The sequence below is a fragment of the Seriola dumerili genome, unplaced genomic scaffold (genome assembly GCF_002260705.1).
Source record: "Seriola dumerili isolate Sdu_G_001 unplaced genomic scaffold, Sdu_1.0 BDQW01001449.1, whole genome shotgun sequence".
Classification (NCBI taxonomy): Eukaryota; Metazoa; Chordata; class Actinopteri; order Carangiformes; family Carangidae; genus Seriola; species Seriola dumerili.
The window spans coordinates 564,253-588,571 of NW_019175704.1; the positions used below are offsets into that span (position 1 = coordinate 564,253).

Here is a 24,319-nt window from a genome sequence, read left to right on the forward strand (position 1 = left end):
TCCCTGTTATTTATTGCACATAACTGTCGTATTTTATTGTTTTATTGCATAATTTTATTGTTTTGTTATTAAGTTGTTTTGTGTTACATATTTATTTATTTTTTTCAAACAGACATAAAACCAATCACTATTGCTATCTTCTAAGGAACTACTTGTGTGTATACGTCTGTTTTTATGTCCACTATACAGTACTCCCCCCAGTGCTGGTGCCCAGACACACAGAAATCCCCAGTGAGTTCCCGCCGCTGGATGACTACAGCCATTCAATCCCTGAAAACACCAACTTCCCTGCTGGAATTGAGCCCCAGAGCAACTACATACCAGGTACCAGCTTGCCTCCTAACAGGATTCACACTAAGTCTCAGATACTCCTTTAAACACCAAGACTTGTATGAGAATCTTTTACACAAGTCCGATAATCCGAAGCATCCCAGTGCCAAGCTGTTAACATTATACATGGATCAGGCAACACATCACATTGTTGTCTTTTCTGTTCAGTCATTTAATCACTGAGAGTTCATTCCTAAGAGACAATTAGATCTTGGGGACAAGTAGTTGTTTAGACAGTTGGAACATTTGATTTTGGCTCCTATTGAATAACCTCTTCTTTATAAGGTGAGTACTGGTAACATCTGTATCTGATCTGCATCTGTATCCTACACACTGTCAAATTGTTTTCACTGAAATTCTGAGTGATTTCAGATTGTTCAACATTGTTGCTGCTGTGCAGTGTCAGAAATTCACTGATTAATACAGATTGACACAGTCATTTTTGCAGTTGTGAATGGATGAACAATTGTTATCTGACACGACTTCAGCATATTCCTCCCAACCAGGGTTAAACACAGATCAGGTGCTAACCAGCAGTGGTAGAAGAACTACTCAATACTTATTATGCAGAGTGACCCATTTCAGAATAATTGTTAAAACATAGTTAATTATATAAATACATACATATTAATACAGGTATATACGCACAACTTCAATGTTGCAGCTGGTACAGATGGGGCTGCCAGGTACTTTATTATAATAGTAAATGATCATTTATTTGTTGATCATATTTAGTATTAATAATTAAAACTGCACAGTAACTAGTAACTAAAGTTATCAAATAGTAATAGCAGTAAAAAGTACAGTATTTCCTTCTGAAATGTGGTGGAGTATAAGTATCAAGTAGCAGAAAATGTAAAATACTGAAGTAAAGCACGAGTACCTCAGAACTGTACTGAAGTCCAGCACTTGAGTAAAGGTACTTCCTTTCACCACTGCTAAGCAGGTTTTTTAATGAAATGTGGCCACATATTTAAAGAAGAGAATTTCATTTAATGTCAGAGTAGTAGACATTAGAAGTAGAGCAAGAGAAGCAGAGACAAAAAGAACAAGCAGGTGTGCAAGAGAGAAAAACTACATTGAAATTTTGCTGTATATATGTAAATTTTATGTAATGTAATTCTTTTAGATTCACCAGTGTTTATTCTTTTCTTTTTTTGCCTTACTGTGTTGTGTTCCTACCAGAGCTATCTTAGGGAAGCTTGCCACAAACCTAATGAGATTTTGTCTGTGTGTGTGTGTGTGTGTGTGTGTGTGTGTGTGTGTGTGTGTGTGTGTGTGTGTGTGTGTGTGTGTGTGTGTGTGTGTGTGTGTGTGTTTGTGTGTGTGTCTCTTTGTGTTGGCTCTGCTTTTGTGCGTCTCAGAAACGCCACCACCAGGCTACCTCAGTGAGGATGGAGAGACCAGCGATCACCAGATGACCCACAGCATGGACACAAGCTCCCCAAACCTGTCACCCAACCCCGTTTCACCCACACACAGCAACCTAGGTAAGGACTGTGTCTGAGTGTGCAAGTGTGTGTTTGTGTACTTTTCTGTCTGTCTGTGTTCACACACAGACAAATGATTCAATAGTGTATCTCCCCAGTGGGAATTCTCTGTTTGATTTAACTCCATTTTTGTAAGAGGAAACCAGGTGATGAAAGAAGCCTTTGTCTTCCCTGCACCATGTGAGTTGCTGAACGGGCCAAGACACCATCCAGCCGACACTAACATCAATGACAATATCCTACGTTTATTCTATCAGGATGGAAAGACGCCAGGGGGCTTGGCTGGAAAGCAACTGGTGAAATAACAAAATCACACCAGTTTCGTTTGGCAGTGCCGTCCAGCTCTGTTCTGGACTTCAAAGCCAAGGACAAAATGTTGAAGTTGTTGAGAGTGGTCATGTTGAGGGGAAAAAGAGCAAATTACCAGAACCAGTTGAAGTTACTGAAAACTATCGTGGATAAGCCTGTAATTTGACCATTCTGGCTCCAGTGTCCCATCAGTGAGGCCTGAGTTTCCACATTTTGTCTGGTAAAAGCTTCTGGGAAACGGCGTATGGGTTTGACATTTTGTGACGCAAGCTCAGCCTAATGTTTTCTTTGGTGGTGTTTTTCTTCCCCCTTTACATCCAGCTCAGCCCCTTTTCTCCCCACATTTTACCCATTTTGCCTCTTCATTGTTGCTCTTCATTTCCATTTTCTCTCCCATTTATTCTGCTGCTGGCCGTTATTTCTCTGATTTGCTCTCGCCTCTGGTACCTGTTTGTTTCCTTCCTCCTATATCATTTCAAGCATTACATTTCTTGATCTGCACATTTCAGTGTATTCACAGCCACCCTGTATTATACTCAGTTCTCTTGTGTCTACTTTGTCTCTTACCTTTCATTTTGGTTTGATGAAAACAAACTGCATCTTTCTCTGTCTCCCTGTGTCAGATCTTCAGCCAGTGACATACTGTGAGCCGGCCTTCTGGTGCTCCATTTCATACTATGAGCTGAACCAGCGAGTAGGAGAGACCTTCCACGCCTCGCAGCCCTCACTGACAGTGGACGGCTTCACGGACCCCTCCAACTCAGAGCGTTTTTGCCTGGGCCTGTTGTCCAACGTCAACCGCAATGCATCTGTTGAGTTAACACGCAGACATATCGGTAGGGCTCCAATCAAATAATAATCATTCATCATCATGTAGTGCTCCTTTCCTTCTTGTGCCAATGCTAAAGAAGACATTGCATGTGTAATAACTGCTCATGTCTTCATGACATGAGCTTGATCTGAGGAGTTTGTTGTGTTTTTGTTTTCTTGAAGGCCGTGGTGTGCGGCTGTATTACATCGGAGGAGAGGTTTTTGCCGAGTGTCTCAGCGACAGCGCCATCTTTGTCCAGAGCCCTAACTGTAACCAACGCTATGGCTGGCACCCCGCCACAGTCTGCAAGATCCCTCCAGGTGTGTGTCAAGCTGACAGAGACAGAGAGGGAGAAAGTTAGGGACTGAGAGCGAGACAAATGGGGAGAGAGGAGAGAACAGAGACCGACACAAATGGCAAGAAGTAGAGAGACGAGCGGTTTGGAGGTTGGTGGAAGAAAAAAAATCGAAAGGTAAAACTGGAAAGGGAGAGTAGCTGTGGTCCAGGAGGAGGAGAAGGTGGTCTAATCACAAGGTTGGCGGTTTGATCCTCAGCTACTTCTGTGTCGGTTAATGATGAAGTGGTATATAAATGTTGAGGCCAACACATACAAAAACAAATTAGTTTTGCAGATGCCTATATTTACCTTTTCCTTATGTGTTCATAAAAAATGTCCAGTTTTAAGTTGTGTTGTTCCCAACTTTCACAGCTGGGTGTAGTCTCTGGTGAGGGAAAAATAAAAATCTGGAGACAACTAGTTGAAACTGCAGTAGTAGTGATGACTTTCTGCTGCCAAAATCCTCCCGTTTGAGCACTTCCAATGTCTGTGGCAAAACTGACAACATTACAGGACCTTTTTACCGAGCCAAGCTGTGATTCATCTAAGTTAAGTTAATTTAAAATGGATGATTGAGAAAAGATTTACTGTGGCTGTATCATCGCAACAGTGAACAACAGAGGCCACATCTAGACCATCACTTACCCTCATCACCAGGGATGTCCTCTTTAGCTATAGTGTAGTCTGGTTAAAAAAAAAGTTTTTCCTGTTCGCTGGAGTCTGTGTAATTTTACCACATGATTTATAAAATTGTTACAAGTTTTTTCCTGAACACAGCACATCTATAAGTCTTAATGGAGGTTAGTTGTCAAAGGCAAAATGTTAACACGTGAAATTTCAGACACGCACCTCTTTACATGAATGTGAATGTGCTTTTACATGTCGGTTCCATGTCTGGATAAGTGCCCGAGTCACTTTTACATAAAACTCTCTGCAATCTTATCAGATTAGTAAGTCTGAACTGAATGCCCTCAAGTTTACTTAAGACTTCATAAGGTTTGATTCACACAGAAGTTAAATTCATTAACATCTTGTTTGCCTGATTAAGATCACTGTATTAACTACTTTATTAATACACTACTTTATATAAAAATGTAAAGTAGTAGTTAAGCTTAAGTAGTAGTTAAGCTTAAGCTTTGGTTTCTAATGCATCTGTCCTGGTTTGTTGTTTCCTCCAGGATGTAACCTGAAGATATTCAACAACCAAGAGTTTGCGGCCCTGCTGGCCCAGTCAGTCAACCAGGGGTTTGAGGCTGTGTACCAACTCACCAGAATGTGCACCATCCGCATGAGCTTTGTCAAGGGCTGGGGAGCAGAGTACAGGTAAGCTGCAGTGACAGATCCGCTTTGGGTTAATGACAACCACTCACTCATTTCCATAACGGTAAACCTCAACCGCTACAGAGCTGAACTGCTTAACAGAAGATAAAACCTGCAACCAACTTGTCAGCAACATTGTGATTGCTGCTGTGCAAAGATCAAGTCCTTAGCAAGCCCATATGTAAACACAGACAATAGAAACAAACAGACTGTGAATCATATCCCATATTCCGACAGCCCCCGCTCCCCAGGCATCTGCTCACACTCTGGTGAATCCGGTGTGTGACGCTGCCGAGCCCTCATCAATAGAAACAGGCACCAGTTGGCACGCCAGACTATTTTTAAATAAACACACATGTACTGTGTCAAAAAGGAGATGTCAGACTTTCCCTCTTCCGTCCCCTCCCTGTTTTCCACACAGTCTGACTCACTGATAGTAAGAAAGGAGGACACGGAATAAAGGGGAGCAGATGATTGGATGAAAGTTGGCTCTGCACAGGAGGTTTCCACAGTGAGGAAACCTTTGTGTTGTGAGTGACTGCTCACCAGTCCTGCCCAGACCAAATGCTGACATGTAGATGCACTTAAAAACAGGTTACTGGACCAGCCAAGCCCTGCTTCTTCTCTACCTCCGCCCACACCTCATTCTCTCTGTCTTTTTCCTTGCTGACTGCTGATTGTTTTTATACCTCTGTGTCAGCAACAGCTGTGGTCGGAGGCATTATGTTTTCAGGTTGTGCCTCCATCCCTCTGTCCCGTTCACATGAACACAGTATCTCAGTAACACTTTGTGGAAATTTCTTTTAGTTATTTGGATGCTCAAGGATGAACTGATTTTGGTCACTGTGACCTCACAAAACATGTTTTTAGCCATAAAGCAAGACAACACAACTGTTTACAGAGGCATACAACTGCAATGCAGTAATTCTGGTTTAATGATGATGGTTTCATTTTTCTGGTTTTATAAAAGCAGACAAATGTAAAGATGAACAAAAAATCTTGAAAACACTATAATTGTTGCACCTAATGTATTCTGAAAAACAATATGTTATGAAACAAGCCATATAAACCATGGGGGAAATCATGCTGCTGGCAAGTGTCTCTGTTCATCTGGCTGCCAATGCAGAAATTAGATGTTTTACAACATACAGGATACATTTTACCTTCTGTTGTTGTTGGCTCTGACATGGCACTGACTAGTTGTTTTATTTAGCTCATTCCTTCTGCCTCAGAACAAATGAAATGTTCAGTTTCACAAACGTCCTTCTTTTCCCTTAAAGCTGCTGCTGCGTGCTGTTCACAAAACTCTGGTGTCAAACATGATTCGCCCGAAAGAAAACACAAAGGAGTAAAAGCGCGGAGACAAAAATGACAGGGTTATCACTGGGTGAAGCCACTGAAACCAGAATGTCTTTAGAAATCTGACCTTTCTTTTTTTTAAGAGTTGTCTCCTAACTCCACTTACACGCATACATCATATTACTTTGAACCCCCTCTCCTCTCCTCTGTGGGAAAATCAGTAAGAGGTTTTTGTATAAAGTCTGTAGGGAATCAATGAAGAGCCAAAGGATACAGATATCAAAAGGCTGAATGTCTGGAAAAGATTTTTTTTTTTTTATACAGTTTCTTCTAAAGTTTTTCTTTTTCAAAAATCAAGAACAAAAGAAATAAATTAAAACTGAAAACCATGTGCAAGAGCATGCAAGTGGAGCATCACATCCAAAGGTTTTCTCAAAGGTTCAAAGACAAAAGTAACAAATGTTTATGAGACAAAACATCTTATTCTCTGCTGCAGTATGATACCTATAAAAGCACTACTTGAACTCTAGAAGGACATAGAGTTTTGGCAAGTTTTGGCTCTTGTCATCAGATTGATTCGGATTCCGTTAAACTCATCACCATTTAGAGGAGGTGTTGATAAGATGGACCCGTATAAAATAAAATGATTACAGACATGGAATATAGATTAGATTTTAGTTTTCCAATCCCCAGTGAAAAAATGACAGGAGAATAGACAAGAGAGTGGTTGGTTTTTCAGTTCACTTCACACACTAGGATAATTTGACCTTTTTTCAAGTGTAACTCAGAAATCTGTATCATCCAGTATTTTGTGCATTATTGTTTTGTATTCAGCCCCTCGCATTGCAGCTAAAATGAAAGAGTAGTTTGATGTGACTTTGACTGAAACTTGACTTGTAAGTTTACTCACCCTGGTCCTGTCCTCTGCGCAGCTCTCTCTGTGTCCTTAATATCTGTTTCCCTTTCTGTCTCTCCCAGGAGACAGACGGTGACCAGCACCCCCTGCTGGATCGAGCTTCACCTGAATGGCCCCCTGCAGTGGCTGGACAAGGTGCTCACACAAATGGGCTCCCCCAGCATCCGCTGCTCCAGCGTCTCTTAGGGAAGCCCTTCAACCACATACGTCCTGTACACCACGTCTCCTGTCAGTGACTAAAAACACACAGACTTCATGCTTCCCCCCCCCCCATTCAGCCAATCCTCAATCTGTAATTTAGTCCTCCCTCCCCACCAGCTGACAGTAGCACTTTTTATATACATATTGTTTGTGGCAAAAGGGGACAAGTGCATTAAAGCAGTACCATGTTAGTATAATCTCCACATTTTGTCCAGAATTATTTTGATGGCAGTTTTTTTCTTAGGCGTCTATGTGCCAGAAAGACAGTAGAAATGGGAGGAGAGTTGTTTTTTTTTTTTGTTTTTTTTATTAAGAGATACTTATTCTCTTTGCGCTTTTGTTGAAATTTCATCTTCACGATTTTTACATTTTTTTGTACAGATGTTAAAGTGAACCATGGATTTAAAAATGAATTTAATTTTTTAAGCATTAATACCAATTTTGTAAAGCATATGTAAGATCATGTTAAATGCATTTCACTTGACTTTGTTTTTGTATTTGGGCATTTGATAGGTTATGAAGACATTGGAATAATGGAAATGGTCAACCACAGTGTAAACACTGTGTGAAGGAATATACTGTAGCCTAGTACAAATATTTGCTTAGGTTTTCATACTGTCATTTTATGCGCTCTGTGTTACTCTAATAAGGCAAATAACAGGATGTTTAACTACACCTTTAAGGAACAAAAGACAAAGCAAGGAATCTGTCAAACTTCAGATTCAACTTTTCCCCCTCTAATAGTAAACCATTCACTGATTTCAACCGGGAGCCAAATTCAAAGCCAACAAAGTCTGACAAAGCGGTCTGATGTTTCAGGATACGTTAGAGCAGACGGGAGTTACAACCCTTATGTGAGAGCTGAAAGACAGCGATATTCATCAAATGTCATCAGGAAGATGATGCACTTTTGTAAAATGTTGATATTCTATAAAGAGATGTGGACAAAATTATATTCGATGACAGTTGTAGTCCATAGCTTCAATAGTGCTTGTCAGGGGCCTATGTGAAATATAGCCTGCATTCATTTCAGGAAGCTTTGCCAATTTGCAAAATATGTTTGCAGCATTGTATAGTAGGAAGTACATAACAGGCATTTACACAGAACTTGAAGACATCTCACATACTGTACTGTTCTGCAAACTTTCAGTTAAATTACACATTGAACATGCAAAATGTAGTGTAGGAATGTAGGAATACTTGTGTATGTGATAGGAATACTCTGCAGAAAGAGAGCAGGAAGACGCCTTTGCTTTTTTTAATTTTCTCTCTCAGCAGTCCATGACATTGGTCTTATTTTAAACCATCAGTAATATTGACTTTTTGCACACTCAGGACCGTCAAAGAAAAACAGCTGAATTGTGTACAGAAACCAGTGAAAATGAGAGATTCATGACTCTCGAGGCTTTAAAGTCTATTTTGCTACCAATTATTTTTGTAGGACAATAAGGTCCTCTTTCAAGTGTTTTTGCATGACATGACAGAATATACTGCTGGCAGGTCTGGGGATATGAACCTTGTATTTTTCTACCTGTGAAGATGAGGCGGTTTCAGAACAAAGCACAGCTTTTTACAAAGGGAAATGTTTAGATAGAGGCATGTAAATAACTGTAGAACCTCATAATCTGATGTCCCTATTTTTTAAGTCTATGTACATGTAGTACATACATGTGTTATTATATGACCATTAACCTTTATAATGTTGAGGGTTTTGGAAGCAGGAGAACAAAATTTAAGTTTAAAATGCAAAAAAAAAAAAAAAAGTATAAGTTGGAAAAAGGTATTGGTGAAATAGAAAGGCATAGTCTTAGCGTTGGTCCCAGTTCCTTTCAGCCACCCACTGTGGTGGAAGTGGATTGATTTCCTTCTGGTTCCATAACACTAGACAAAGACACAGTGGGTGAACATGGACAATATTTTGATTCTTTTTACAATACTTATTTACATTAACGCAGCCTTTGATGTTAATGTCAGCCCGGTGGTGCTAATCTTTAACATTTGAGGGACTCAAGAGAACAGCAAAGCCATGAGATTTTACTTTTACTTAAAGTTGGTAGATTTTGATCTCTGTTAAATGATAATGACTTGTGAACGTTCTAACTATAATGGGATTGTTTCAGAAACAGTAGCATCTACCAATCTGAGACAAGACAGCTCTTTGTAGAGCTTCTAGTGTCCTTGAACACAGCAGTCCTGATCCTAATGGGCTCTTAAACCCCATAGTCAATGTAATTACCCAGTAGGGAATATTTTGCAAGCAAATTTGTCATTTTTATACACTCTTCAACTTATAGTGCTTGTGTTTTTTTTTTTTTTTCCCCTTGTTCAAAATTTTCACTGTAATCGTCATTATTAGTTGTGATTTATGCTATTGTGCTCTGAATTGGTCTTTTTAGGTGTCCTGTAAAAAATTATACCCTTTTATTTTTCTCTGCCTATAAAAGGTTGATGTGATGCTTTATATTTTTGTTTATTATTGTTGGTCTATGAATAAAATATATATCTTGTGGTGATACCGGGGTCAGCATGCCAAGTAAGAAGGGAACTGAAGCTGGGTTGTACGGATCTTAAATGTCAGACCACATCTTTATTTCAGTAACTGTCAAAGTTAGTTTTGTATTCAGTCAGATTCACTTTGTTGTGGAATAATTCAACATTAAAAATGTCAGTTACTGAGCTAACTAAATTTTATAACAAGTTCCGTTAGCATGAAATGTACTTTATACAGGCCTCTCTGGAGACAGTTCAGGTTCTAGAGTCCTCTTGTCTGTTTCCTTCTGTAGTTTGGGGATTTCCTAGTCTGTGGTAAATAATTTGGCGCTCTCCTCAGAAGCAGACAGAAACCATAATTACAGACCCAAAGCAGACACTCTCTTGTTTCTTCACTTACTGCTATGTTGAAAGCTAATGCAAACCAAAGCCGCTTCTGCTGTCACAGAGGCACGGCATGGCTTTGAATATGAATGCACGCTTTGTTCTGATGCCCATAAGGTAAAGAGGACTGAGCAACCTGCGAGGCACTTCAAAAACCACTTCACTGTGGTGACAAATAGTTTAGGTGCATGAGAAAATCTATTGTTGAAGTGAGAAGATGCCAGGACCAAAGCCAAATGGTGTTCGATTCTGCTGGTTCACTCGTTAAAATGTCTGCAGTCTGGATGCATTCAAAAGCAGTCAGTGCAGAAGCAAAGCTGTCCATTGTGATTTTTCTTTTCTACTGTATGAGATGCTGTAGCTGTAGGCCTGAGTGCCTCCGTTGTGTAATGGCATCAAAAGCTAAAGCAAGAACTTGTGCACAGTCAGCTTTACATTACCACAGTGTGCGTCTCCTGTTTGTTCCGGCTGCCTGAGCTTCATTCCAGACTACATAAGCATTTAATAATTAACTCCGTAGTTTGCTGGAGAGTCAAACACAGGGCCATTATGAATCATTGATTGAGAATGTATGTGCGCACATGTGCATACGTATAATCTGGAGCTGCTGTAGATTTGATAGGAGGAAGATTACAGTATTCTCTGCCAAATAAAAACATAATACAAAACATATGAGCACTGGAGCTGCAACTAACAATTATCAATATGACAATTTTTTCAATGAATTGTTTAATTGTTTAGTCTCTGCAACACAAACACATTGTCAGAAAATTTGGCTGAGCTGAAGATGACATCTTCAAATGACTTATTTTGTTTGATGAACAAAACAGCAAAAAATTTGCATTTTCTTCATTATTTTTGCTTGAAAAACGATGAATCCAACATCAAAACAGTTGCAGATTATTGTTCTGTCGATCAATTAATTGATTAATCAACTAATAATTGACAACTAATCCACAATTAATTGATTAATCAGTTAATAATTAGCTCTAATGAGTGCTATTAGGCAGTTTATGACTTGTACTACATATAGTAGGTGTATATACTCTAAATTAACGGTATACAGTATGGTGGTTATAGAAGGCATCTTTAAACATCTCATCTTGAAACATACATTTAAATGTACTTTCAGTGGAAAGTCAAGATATTCTAAACATTGGCTCAAGTGTAAGCTTAAATATTAAGATATTAAAACTACATGCCCTCAAAACTGAACTGGATTAGTTCTGTTCTGTACAGTAAATGATGTTTACAGTCATACAGTAGATGATACCAGATCGTAGACAGTGCTTCTTTGACAGTGGCACTGAAAATCATTTATAAACCATGATTTAATCCATTTAGAAAAGATCCACACAGAGGCTAAGGTATAGAGCGAAGAGTTGAAGGGTGGAGCATGTGTTCAGGTTAAATATATAATCTATAGTCTATATATATATATATATCATTTTAACTTTTTTTCCCACTGTGTTTATAGCAGCAGGCTTCTTAATGATCTTTTTTTAGCTGAACACTGCCATCTGCTGGCTACAAGGATTGTACAGCGTGAGCTCTGTAAACACAAGGAACCACAGTTGCATGTTGTAATGGCTCCGAACTCTTAGTCATTTATTTTTTAGTATTTTGTGCAAGAGGTGACAGGATGTCTGACCGGACACGAACAAGGATCGGTGCGACCACATGGTCAGTTGGTCTTAGACCCTTAGACCAACAGAGTGGTAGACTCTCAAGGCTCTTACTTGTATCACCTATATGTGACGTTTTTCAGCTTTAGACAGAGATTCAGTTGTACTGAACAGCTCAATGAAGAGGTGTCTTCCTATTTGTACATACAGTCTGTGCAGCACGTTCATGTGTGGTGACAAGTTGACAGAAGTAGGATAGCTAATAAATATCCAGATTGAGCTGTATATAAAGATCAGTCATAACTTAGACAGAGCATGTCTTCTTGCGGGTTTTGGTGTATTGTCTGGTAAAAACTGAGCAAGACACGTTCCAGTTAAATATCAAAGCTAAATGGCTTGTAAGGCAGAGCAAAGCAAGGTAAGTTTATTTGAAATGCATTCAAACGCTGACGACAGAAGGTGCATTGCATAAGCCAAAATAAAGACATCTGCCCCGAAACAATGCATACCACATAATGGGACAACATAAATGATAATATAAACAATACAACATAATAATAATAAATATTAATACATACTAGTCGGGTGCAGATTCAATGACTGCACAAATATTGAACTCATTTTGCCATGTGGAGATTATTAAACACAATAGGTTCATACATTTCTGCAACAATAGAGAGCGTCTCCTGCATTTATCACTCCAACACTTAAATTATTGGAAGAATTACCATCGCAAGCCGGTTAGCATGGGCCTGTTTGAGCCAACATGATTACAGCTAATAGTGATGAAATGAACATGACTGTTTGCAGTGGAATGAAAGGGCTCCATGCATCAACAGACACAGCAGAAACATGGTTCATATTGTCTGTTAAATGGATATGACTTAGTGTTGACAAGTGAGCACAAAGATGAACAGATGAGAGCCGTCAGCTTCGCCTCCATGTGAAGGTCACTCTGAAACAGTTGTTGGCAGCGAGAACATTTGTTGGTAAACAAATCCATCTTTGCAAAGGTCACCATTTGTTTCATGGCATTCTCTCTCACTCTGCCTCTCCTTATCTCTTTATCTCTTCGTTTCTCTCTCTCTCTCTCTCTCTCTTTGTCACATCTCCTCTCTCTCCCTGCTCTTTCCTGCTCTCTGTTTACTTCTCTGGCTGGAGTTAATTTCATGAAGAAAGCCTGTCATTGGTTTGTTGCAGCTCCGTCTACCAGGCAGAGAAAAATGAAGACTGCAGCATTATCAGCCTTCAGTAGCCACCAACCTTTTGCACCGCCACGGGTGGAAACGTTACAGCTGTCTCTGGACAGCAGCAGGTACCCGGCCCTGCATGCCAAACCAAGATGGGCACCCACTTCTCCGACTGGCTGCCGTTGGCCGTGTGCCTGCATGTCACCCGCTCACATACATACACAGACACGCATGCACACGCACACAGCAGCAGCCACTGTGCAAGCCAACGCTCGTCCCCTCCTGTCAGCTGTACCACCCGTGCAGGAGAGGAAACTGTCACTATGTCTCAACTGAGAGGACATTTTGTTCAGACAACATTCATAAGCACCTGGCAAACACTTATGTTCAGTGCAAAAAAACAAGCATATAAAATGTATAAGAGAAAGCTGGTTGTAGGAGAATGTTTGGTGTAGCAGGGAACACGCAAAAGAGTTTCATTTTACCCCTCAAAGCAATTTTCTGTTCTTGGTGAGTTTTTTTCCTCTCAATATGTTCTCCGTTTGTCTGCGTACCAAATGAAAGCATCCTGGCTCAACCTATCTAACTTAAATGTGTATATATATATATATATATATATACGTATATATGGCAGGTTCCATTGTTGGATCCTGATAATAATAAAGATCAAAGCAAGAACAGGTCAATATTAAACCCCAAAGAACGGGGAAAAAGTACAATCGTAGGAGCAATGGAGAGAGTGAGAGAGGAAAGAGGTGGGAAAAAGAGGCAGTGAGGGAAACATATTTACTGACATCCATGGGCTGTCACCACTCTGATTAATGGTGGTTGGAATCCCTGCCTGGTGAAAAGGTGTTGTTGGGGTGTAGAGAAAGCCCAGGCGTTGACCCAGAACTAATAGCATTCGACTTGAACAAGCTGTCCAACCTGAGAGAGTGGGCTCTGCTGCACCCGGCTGGAAAAAAGTAGGAAATAAGAAAAGTTAGAGATGGGAAACAGGGTAGGTGTGTGGGTTCACATCGCAACCTTTGGACTTTGAGCACCTGGCCTGACTCCACGCTGTGTTCAAAATCACTTTGTCCACTCATTAACTATTCTCCACATGATACACGTGTAATAGTTTACGCACATGGTGAGCAGTAACTTTCAGATACTTACGAATCTATCATTTTGCGCCATCATTGACAGGTGCGGTGTAACTGACACATCCTTTAAACGTGCATCACTGTGGGACTCAAGGCCAATGAGGACTCTTGGAATTTGGGGGTTTAAACAACCTGAGGAGTTTACAGTTCACATTTACACACACATGTGTTTGGTAAAAAGGATTTACTGTGACTTTCTTTGCAGTGGGTAGTCATCACAAACAGGACTCTTGAGTCATGACCTCAGTATCTCTAGCTCTGGCCCTGGGGGGGACCTTTAGCAGAAAGAAGTAAGTACTGCTTTTAAGGCTGATTCTGATAAAGTCAATAGTCTTAAATGTAAACAAGACGAAGAGTCTACAGCCACGCTAACGGCTCTATGAGGCTGCCAGCGATAATGCAAACACGCTGATGTTTAGCAGGTGTAATGTTTATCATGTTCACCTGTTAGCTAAGCACTAAACAGAGCATACAGCCTGATCTTTAATATGTTTAATTTTGCAGGAAATTGATGAAAAGTACTGGAGAAGTTACATTTTTGACCTGATGATGTGAAGCTTGATGAGAATTCAGGATTATCTGTATAGCCCAAAAATATCACACAACTATTGTACAATGTTTCATTTGGTATTAAAGGGCCACCACGGGCCCCTGACCCAGTTCAAGCTCCAGGAAAAAATAGGAAAAACTCAAAGAAGAAAGAAAGAAAGAAAGAAAAGTTCAAAGACGGATTCCCCTCTTCAGAGTTTTCATGTTGAGCTGCATGTTGATATTCTTACTGTGAAAACTCTGTTTTTTCATGCACACAGGTCAACTCACATTGAAAAACACAATATACTCACCAATAGCTCCTGCTCATGTTTCCCTATAAAACATCACAAAAAAAAAAAAGGTCTTGCTTCAAATAATATGCAGCGTATTTGCCAGGAGCATCATCCTGCCGAGGTTGTTTTTGCTAAGGGCAACAGCAAGCCCAACAGCTGGGACATAATGAAGCTTTGAGGCACTTGTTCTCCCATCATGTTGTGCCAGCCCCTGTTTCTTCCACCAGATGTTCCATGTTTTCCCTCCAAAAAGGCCCTGCTGCCAAAATGGGGACAATCGCTAGCAAAGCGGGAACCAGCTAGCTCCACAGTCGATTCATGATTATAGGGTGATAGTTGGGTTAATTGCTTGTTTCGTGTTTATTGGACGAGGCCCTGTCACTTGGTTGTCATCTTTTATGTAGCTGAGAAAATCAGTTTGACAGTAACTAGAGCTGCTGTTGCCAGTCTCGCTGCACTGGAGTCAGGTGGGAGTAGATGAAGATGATGTTATTGATTGTTTTTTAAAGATCAGTATAGCTGTTATTGTGAATAATCATCTTGTTTGAGATGACATGAAGACGTGTCATCATGTGTCCTCAAAGAAGCACGTCAGCTGGCACAGGTCAAATACTAATTCATGCAGGATGTTAGCTGATGCAGAATACCAGAGACCAGAGTGGAAGATTTAACAGTCTCTCTTCGGGAAAACAGCTGTTATAAATCAGTGCTGCTGAAGCTCAATTGGTTTTGTTCTTTTGTTAAAGTCTCTGTGTATGATTTTTAAAACTGAAAACCAAATAGAGAATGGGTTATTTGATTCATTATAAAAAATAACAAAGTGTTTTCATGTAATATTATTTTTTTCATAATATTTTTCTTATGTTATCTTATATGCTATTTTATATGTTGTCATGTATGATGTGTCCTTGCTTTTTGTTTTGAAGCACATTGAGTTTACGCCTGCCGTATGAAATGTGCTGTTTAAATAAAACTGGATTGACTTGACTTGACGTCACAGCCATGTAAGAACTACAGCTCCCAGCAGCGTCTGGTTCCGCGCAGACTCAGTAGCAGCCTGAATGGTGTCTTGTCTCCGTTTGTGTTGACAAGTTTTATTTCTAATTTTTTCCTGTTGTTTCGTCTCCTCTTTTGTATTTTCACTTCAGATACAACCAAGAGACGGTGCTTATCGGTGAGTTTATAACTTTTTACATCGTTTAACATCCTCAGTTAACCGAGTTAACTTTATTTCGGTTTATGATTGATGGTGAGGTGGAGGTGGAGGTGGTGGTGGTGGTGGGGTTGAGTGTTGATAGCCGACCACATCAGCTGTTTTTGTGTTATTTCTGAATGTCGGCTGATCAACAATCACATACAATGATTGGCGTGACCTCATGGTGAAGTGCAGCCAGTGCAGCGGTGTAGTGACGTCATCCAACAAGTGACTGAAAGTTTTTTATATGGTGAACAGATCCGTCAAAGCCCAGTTTGTAAAGTTACTGGTTATTTGTTGCATCTGCATATATTTATGTTCTGTTTGTAAATTAATTTTACTGCTTCAGAAATATCAATTGTCATATATAACATACTATTTAAATGTTAATGCAACACTATGTATTATGCTGAAGTTGTTTAGTTGCTGAAGGTGACAAAGCTCTGAAGGTCCTGCCAACTCTCCTTCCCCCATCAGCAAGACGAAGGAAAAGTCTTCAGACCCACCACCGAGGAGTCCCACAGGTCATTTATTGATATGCAGCCTGTAAGTTTTGTTTTAGTTTTTCTATTTCAGTTAGGGTGGGCGTGTGTACTGCGTGATAAGTTTGACAGCTATGAAGGTAAATTAGGGCCAGAATGTCTAAAAGCAAAAAAAACAACCAACTGTGAATGTCAAACGAAGCTTATAAATGATCAAATTTAAATGTTAAACCATGCCCATCACATTTTCCCAGACCCCCAGGTGACATCTTCAGATGTCTTTCTATCTGATCAACACTCTAAAATATTCAGTTTTCAGTGATGTAGAACAGAGAGAAACAGATAATCCTCAAATTGGAAGAACAGGAACAAGCACATTTTTGCAATTTTGCACAAGAAATGATTCAAGCGATTAATTGTTTATCAAAATACTTGCTGATTAATTTTCTGTTGATCAACTAGTTGACAAATCTACTGCTTGTTCCAGCTCTGGCTAAATATTTCCCTCTCTAAAATTGAGCTTTAACCTTTTATTAAACTTTTATTTATATAGCACCATTCAGACACAAGGTACAGAAATACATTAAAAATATCACATTAAGAAGCTATTAAAATTTCATTTAAAAAACATGGCAGTCATAGAAAGTAAAGCTGCTTCTTGGTTATGATTCTGGGAACACTGAGTACACCTGTCCCAGATGACCTGAGGGGTCTGGGTGCTTCATAACATACAAGTAAATCAGAGAATTTTTCTTTATAGACAAGCAGTAGGATTTTACTGTAAAATCTGTCCTTCTACGCAATGCAGTGATTTAAGGATGTGCTCTGAACAAGGACGAGCATGTAGATGTTGAATAGAAGAGGCCCGAGATGGACCAACAAAGAACTGTAGCTTGTTTATATATATGCTAAATACAGTAAAACATTACACAAACTTTTTCTAAGCCAGCAATCCCTAGATAAACTGATTATGACAGTTACTAATTTTCTGACTTATCGATCTAGTCTATAAAATGTCAGTTAGATATAAGATATGAGGAAATAAGAAGAGATATCCATTACAACTCACCAAGGTGATGTCTAGTGCCAATTGCCCAAAACAAGGAACACATTTGAGAAGTGTCAAGTGTCTTTCTAAATGATTTAAAATATAAATCAGTTATCAAAGTATTTTTGTTGTTGTTGTTGTTTTAATGCTAGTTTGATTGAATAATTGATTAGTCAACCAGTCACTTCAGCACTACAGTGAACTTTCTCTAAATTAATACAAAGCCAACAGTTTTTAACTCAAAACTGTCATCTGTTTGGAAATGCTGATTACTTTTTAATTAGGGTTGACTCCTTCTGTGTGTGTGTGTGTGTGTGTGTGTGTGTGTGTGTGTGTGTGTGTGTGTGTGTGTGTGTGTGTGTGTGTGTTTGTGTGTGAGAGAGAGAGAGAGTGTGTGTGTGTGTGTGTGTCTGTGTGTGTCTGTGTGTGTCTGTGTGTGTGTGTGTTGTTGTGATGCATTTTCTGTTAATTACACCATCTAATCAACCCCTTGCCAGTGAAATCATGTTGCAGGCTAACTGAATTAATTGAGACTAGATGTTTTTATATATGTAATTAATTTAAATCATGTAAGTTATGCTTCGCTCAGTTGCTGTTAAACTGAAAAGGGACGTAGTTAAACCTTGTTTTCTTTTTGGGCAAATGAAGAAATCTCTATGGGCTATCCTGTCACTGATCAATGCACATTTAGATGTTTAACATCTGGCAAGCCGCTGGAAATTGGCTTCTATGGCAACATTGCGTTGCCATCATCCTCCCATCATTAGCTTTCACCATTGCCCCGGGGTTCATAATGTCGTTAGCTTACATAGAGATGCAGTAAAGCGATGTTACATGACGTTTCTCAACTCCTTTTATTGAAGTAGCCTGCCATGCAGCCTGCTTGTTCTATTCCATGGACACCACAGGGAAATAAGACATGATGAGAGCAGAGGCTTGATGACATGAGGTTTAAAATTTCTTGCGTCAAACATCATTTAATTTGGGGATTATTGGCAAATAAAAACCATCACAAAAGCTAGGAAGTACTGCCTTCTAGTCTTAGTGCAATTTTACGTGCAAAAATGGGCCAGTTGGCCTACACAAGGTTTTATACATTTTCAGTTTCTATTTTGCAGCCAGGTCTCAATTTAGCTGTATTTTCTGCTCACATCTGTGTGTAGCTCTGAAGGTTTAACATAGAATCTCAAAGTTGCACCATTGCTGCACTAGTTTTAATCGAATGTGCAGTCAAAATGATTAGCCACAATGACTGAAATTATGTAGTTGTAATTACCAACAGATGGGAGGCTTTATTTGCACTTAAGGCGACTGTGTGCATGGGAAATGCAGTGTGAACAAGAATAATTAAGAAGTTAAAGTCATGTTTTTTCCAACTTGTGTTTAAATAATCAACACTATGATATAAATTTGTTTTAAATTAACTATATAGTTATATGAATGCTTTGCCAGGGGCAGACATCACCTTCCTTGAGGTGTGAAGATACTGATTTTTTAATTTTTTTTATTGAAACCTCAGTTTGTTAGTTTTCTGGAGGGAAGCAGCTTGTAAAAGCTGCAGTACCTCATGCTGAGATCTATCACAACACCTGAGGGCTCACTGGGGAGACAGTAACTCATCATGTGAGTCGGACAGTACTGCGTTTCTCTTGATATATGTAATGGAAAACAAAGCTGTTTTTTAATGGACACTACAGCATTGATACCACTTCATTCGTACTACAAAGTAATAGAGTAAACAAGTTGCCATAGTGCTGTCGACTCCTTGAGATAAATATGAGGGGTCACAAGATTATTATTTCTTTTGAACAACATTACGTTAACTTGTTCTGACTTTCCTTTAATTTTTGCTCTTTTCTTGTCACAACTCAATGCCACAATGAAGCCTTTCTTTTCATAAAACGTGTTTTATTTTCAGTGAGATATTTGTATTAGTAGCTGCCAAATGTTGATTATATTAGTGGAGATTAAAAATAAATATTGATTCATACATGCTCCCCAAAGAGGGTCAACGTCCATCAAAAGTAAGGTCCAGTGGATTCCACGATTAGGACAAAACCTCCACTTGTACGCTAAGATGATCAAAATGGGCAGATCACAAAGGAAACGAATGAGCTTCTCCAGAGGATGAGCCTGTTTACATTCCTCCGGTAAAACCCTCAGGCCAAAGTGTCAGCCCTCCACACAAGAGACTTAATGGCTGGATTGTTGTAAAATTTGTGGATAGTCATGTTCACCAAGGACAGATGACAGGCTGTGGTTATTTTTTTTACCTATTTTTTCTTTATTCAACCAGAGTAATTGTTTTTCTCTGTTTCAGAAACACCTTTCAAAAACTCACACGGATGTTCATTCCTGACCAGGACAACCAGTCATCCGCTGGCCACTGAGCAACTACACGAAGCAGCTGGATGCAACTGTGAGGTGTCTTTTCTCACGGGCACATGTACAAGATGAAAGCCCTGCCCTTTTTTCCTCTCAGATTTATCCTGCCAGTCCAAGGATCAAACCTTCATTGCCACACACTCCGACTATACATCTTCAAAATGTATTCCAAAATCATCTGAGTCTGGACACAACATGCTATTTATTTTGATCTTAAAATGGCCTTTCCTTCCTTTGCCACCCTCAGGCCCAGTATTGGCTCCAAAGGGTCTAATAATAAATAATGAATCAATGTGTTGTTTATTTTGTCCTGTACTGGATATGGTGTAATGCATGTTTCAACCTGCAGGGGGCTGCTTTAGACTTGTATTTATTCAGCCTCTTAATGAGAACAATTATCAAATCATTTTCATTCACTTAAATCAGCCTTCCAGGTCAGTTTTTTTTTTTTTTAGTTTAATTGGGTTGAGACATGTATGTGTGAATTAGTGGTCAGTAGCTGATATGAATGTGGGTTTGTGTAAGTATTTGCTGTTTTACACGTCTTCTAAATCATCCAAATTCTTTGTTATGCAGCTCTGCCTTGGAGTCCTTTCAACCAGCCGGTTCACTGCACAGGGTCCCATCAGTCCACAACAGGGTGAGATGTCTGCAGTTCACTCAGAATTCAACAGAGGTCACTAGAAACTGCTCTTGGATGAAGTTAGCTCATCATCCTCTTCAGAGCCGGTATGCCTTTTCCAAAATATGCTGTGTGCTGTTGTGAAAGTCTGTCTTTAAGCTGCTATTAACAAACAGCTTGTATCTTATTTCCACCCTATCTGATTCAGCAAACCTGCAACCACAGGCGTGCTTTATTTATGCTGGTGGATTTTATGCATGACAGTTTTGCTGAGGGGAAAAAAAAGTTCCTCCACCCGTCTTCCCCATGTTTCCCCTATTGATTTTGGCGCTGCTTTGATCTGAATCCATGCCAGAAGTGTCACTTAGATAAATCACTGTTAGTCCAAGCTGGCGTAGCTCGGCACTGGTGACAGAAGGGAGAATTCCACGTGGATCAAATAAATACAGATGTGGTATAATTAGTTGTATTCCCAATGAGCCTTTTGTGGGTATGTTAAAGATGCTAGGGATCAGCTGGCTTTCCTACCAGCAGCTTTTATCAATTTACACAGGAACAGAAGCTAGGTGGGTCACAGCCCATGTGGCTTTTGATGAGTCACATGTCCATCGTGCAGATTTGGAAATTAGTCAAGGTGAAATGTATGCAGTGTGAGAGAATTTAAATTGGAGCTGACTTTTCGGATGTGTAACTGACTTCTTCTTTTACAGACACTCACCAGTTTGTGAAATTAAACAGATATAACTGGCTTTATATTGCTCGTAGCCGTGACCGGGGAACAGTTCAGAACAGCTTTTTGCATGTTTTTTGTAGGTGATAGCTATCACATAATTAATTTCCTTTTTATTTAACCTTCATTCAACCGACCTGAGACCAAATTCTTATTTACAGTGTCATCCTTCATAGCAAGAGGAGTATCAGATAGATACTATATGATCGATAGAAAGATATGGATGTGACCATAGACTACAACAACTGCACTTTTCTTAAATTTCGTATCAAACATCTCATCATTGTATTTTCCAACAGCCATCCCCTAACAAGAATTAAGCAAAGTACAGTAAGGTTGATGGTCCTGTATAAATACAGTTTAATACAAATTCTGTTGCTTTGGTGCATTGCAACGTTCTGAGAGCCACATTAGGTCAGGGGTCTCCAACAGTTTATGTAAAACATGCTTTGATCTTCGCTCCAACCAACAACAGTACCACTTTAAGTGCATCATCCTATAACAAAAGGAGTATACGCTTGCCACATAATACTGCCATTACACTCCTTGTGCGATTGAAACCCACTTTTTTTGCTCTCGCAATTATAGGCCCCTTCAGGAGGGGACGTGTTTATGCCCAGCAGTTAGCAATGCATTGATTTAATACGTTTCTAATCAGGACATACAGCTTCAGGGCCTGAAATGTTAATTTTTCCTGCTGCTTACAAAGTAGCCTTTGATTTTCTGTCACGGCAGTAATTACCGTTTTTTGCTACTGGAAGGGGAGAGAGCTTTGTCTTGTCTAATTATGAGGTAATCATTGCTGTAGTGCCAGCATGTTGTTCTCACCTTTTTGTTAATACTATTTTAATTTTATTTTTACAGCTTCCGGCTATTACCTTCCCTTCTAATTCACACCGTGACACTGTTAACACTATACGTGTGTCTGTGTGCGTGTGTGCGTGCGTGTATGTGTGTGTGTGTGTGTGTGTGTGTGTGTGTATTTGGAGGGTAGCAGCCTAGTGACTGTAATTGTTGTGGTATGGGTGCTGTTAATTACTGGAGTAAACGGTTGAATCATGGCCAGGGCCCTTTGTGGTTGGAGAGTGGCGGGCAGCAGCAGAGAGAGACAGAGGGCTGGAAAATTGTTTTTACCATCTGGGGAACGGGGGAGAGAGAAGGGGAAGCAGAAAGGAGAAAGGGGGAACAGCGGCAGACAGAAAGGCCCAATTGGTGGTCAGAGCCTAAGGGTCTAGGGGTCCATATGGAAGGCAACACTTTGCCTTGCGCTTTATTGCACACCTTGCTGTTTTAATCAATGGCAAGCCTGTTCACAGAGCCTAGAGCAGCAGTGGTTGTTTCTCATTGTCTCACTGCTACTTCCACTTGTCCTGCTCCACTACACCCCAACACTTCTTACCAAATCTCTGAAGAGCTATGCAGCACTTTCAGGCCTATCTGGAAGCTGGAGAAGTGGATGTGCTGCGGTGAAAACGTTTGCACTGTGTGTGTGAGGTAAAAGCTCCTATATTGTAATGATGATTTGATACGCTTTTGGCTGTGCTGTTCCAATTTCCCTGCAAAGCAGGAATAAGAATGGAGACACCTGCTGTGTTTGGAGTCGTTTCTTAAAATGGAGATTCCATCTGAATTCCATTTGAGTGTTGAAAGTAATGAGATTAGGCTACAAAAGGCGTGTTAACACCGAGACGCTGGGAAGTGTGCTAATAACACCATAAATGTGCCAGCCAGCAGTGGTCTGACTCCTTTGTAACCCCACCCTGAGTGGAGGCAGTTCTGGTAATCACCCCCCTCTGACTAAGCACCACGTTGAAGAGTGAGGAAAAAAGCCATGGCTGTATGGGAGGCTGAGTGTTTGATTTTATCACAGAACTCTGGCAAGAACATGAATATTTCTTTAAATTAGACCCATTTTGTAATGAACACACACAACAGGGAAAGCTATACCTGAAGTAAAGGACCTGCTGTTTTCATTTCAAACTGCATAAATATTAACAGAACAGCAATCAGACAGTGGCGCAGAGCGCTATACTGTACATCTTGCATCTGATGGTATATAATGACTATAAAGGACAAGTCCACTGAAATACCAATTCATGTTGTTTGCCATGATCTTGGGCAACTCCATACGTGAGAATACATTTATCGCACCACTCTAGAACCCAGAAAACTACAACTGATAAGTGACAGTTTCATCTAGTGACATGTGCTTAATCCTGATTTTACATTTTTCAAACTTTCTCCTGATGAGGCATCGACAGCTGTGTTTCATCTGACTTGATGGATTCATTCATTCGGACAGAAATAAAAATTGATTTGTTTTTATCGAACACAGAACGTCCAAGCTGTTGGCAATGCCTTGTGCATTTCTAGTTTGATTTTTTATTCTTATAATTATGATTCTCATCATGATTATCATTATTGTTCACAAAATGTACACAACATACTACTACTAATACTCTACTCTCACTGCAATAGAACATAATTTTTGGAAATGTGGAAAGTTGTCCTAAGAGTTAGGAGGGGATGAGGGGAACTGGAACTTAATTTCATCACAAATATTTATTCAAATACTATGTACTGGATTTTTATATATAATTGTTTTTGATGCTGTCAGTAGCTTTCAAATGCAACTTAAGTACAGGTGATTAAAACATCCATCTTACAAAACCAGATCAAACAAACTTTGTAACTCAGCAGCAACTGTCGACAAACTGCCATCAGTTAAATAATGACCCATTTTAACTGTTGATAGCTTAGAGATAAATGCCCATACTTTGCTGTGGCACCAGTACTGTACGTGCCGCCAAGTAGTGAAGTACTCACTGCTGCTGTTTTGAAGTTTAATAAAGTTCAAAGTTGAGTTTTGAAAACATCGGCAGTAACCTAGGTGGAAAATTTGTGAGTGTCCTGTAGAGAGCGTCTACTTCTTTACTCAGATTATGAAAATAAATAAGACAGAATTGTGCATCATGTGAACTTTCCAGAAATCAGCCAGCAACAGTCTGCACCGCCTCTCCTCCATGTTCACTGACACTGTCACTGTTGTTTGGCTCGTTGTATTACAGCCTTTGCCATTACTTGGATTTGTGATTAAATTTAGCAAAGTGCTGCTGATAGTCGAATTGTCCAGCCACTCTCAATTACTGTCTAGGGAGGGTACCTGAGAAAGCTTAACACAGCAAT

The 24,319-nt window shown here is 39.8% G+C and overlaps 1 protein-coding gene and 1 long non-coding RNA gene across 2 annotated transcripts in view; both read left to right on the plus strand.

Moving 5' to 3' along the window:
- The window catches only part of LOC111238627 (mothers against decapentaplegic homolog 3), a 29,279-nt gene extending 19,399 nt beyond the window's left edge, over positions 1-9,880 (plus strand). The window contains exons 3-8 of the mRNA XM_022768216.1: positions 190-324; positions 1,695-1,820; positions 2,753-2,965; positions 3,123-3,260; positions 4,456-4,600; positions 6,875-9,880. Coding sequence (XP_022623937.1) covers positions 190-324; positions 1,695-1,820; positions 2,753-2,965; positions 3,123-3,260; positions 4,456-4,600; positions 6,875-6,998 — 881 coding nt within the window. The 3' untranslated portion in view covers positions 6,999-9,880. The remainder of the gene's footprint in view (positions 1-189; positions 325-1,694; positions 1,821-2,752; positions 2,966-3,122; positions 3,261-4,455; positions 4,601-6,874) is intronic.
- A 6,414-nt stretch (positions 9,881-16,294) lies between these two features.
- Positions 16,295-24,319, plus strand: part of LOC111238646 — a 13,609-nt gene continuing 5,584 nt past the window's right edge. Inside the window, exons 1-3 of the long non-coding RNA XR_002665822.1 lie at positions 16,295-16,412; positions 19,717-19,820; positions 20,358-20,421. This is a non-coding gene — a long non-coding RNA (uncharacterized LOC111238646). The remainder of the gene's footprint in view (positions 16,413-19,716; positions 19,821-20,357; positions 20,422-24,319) is intronic.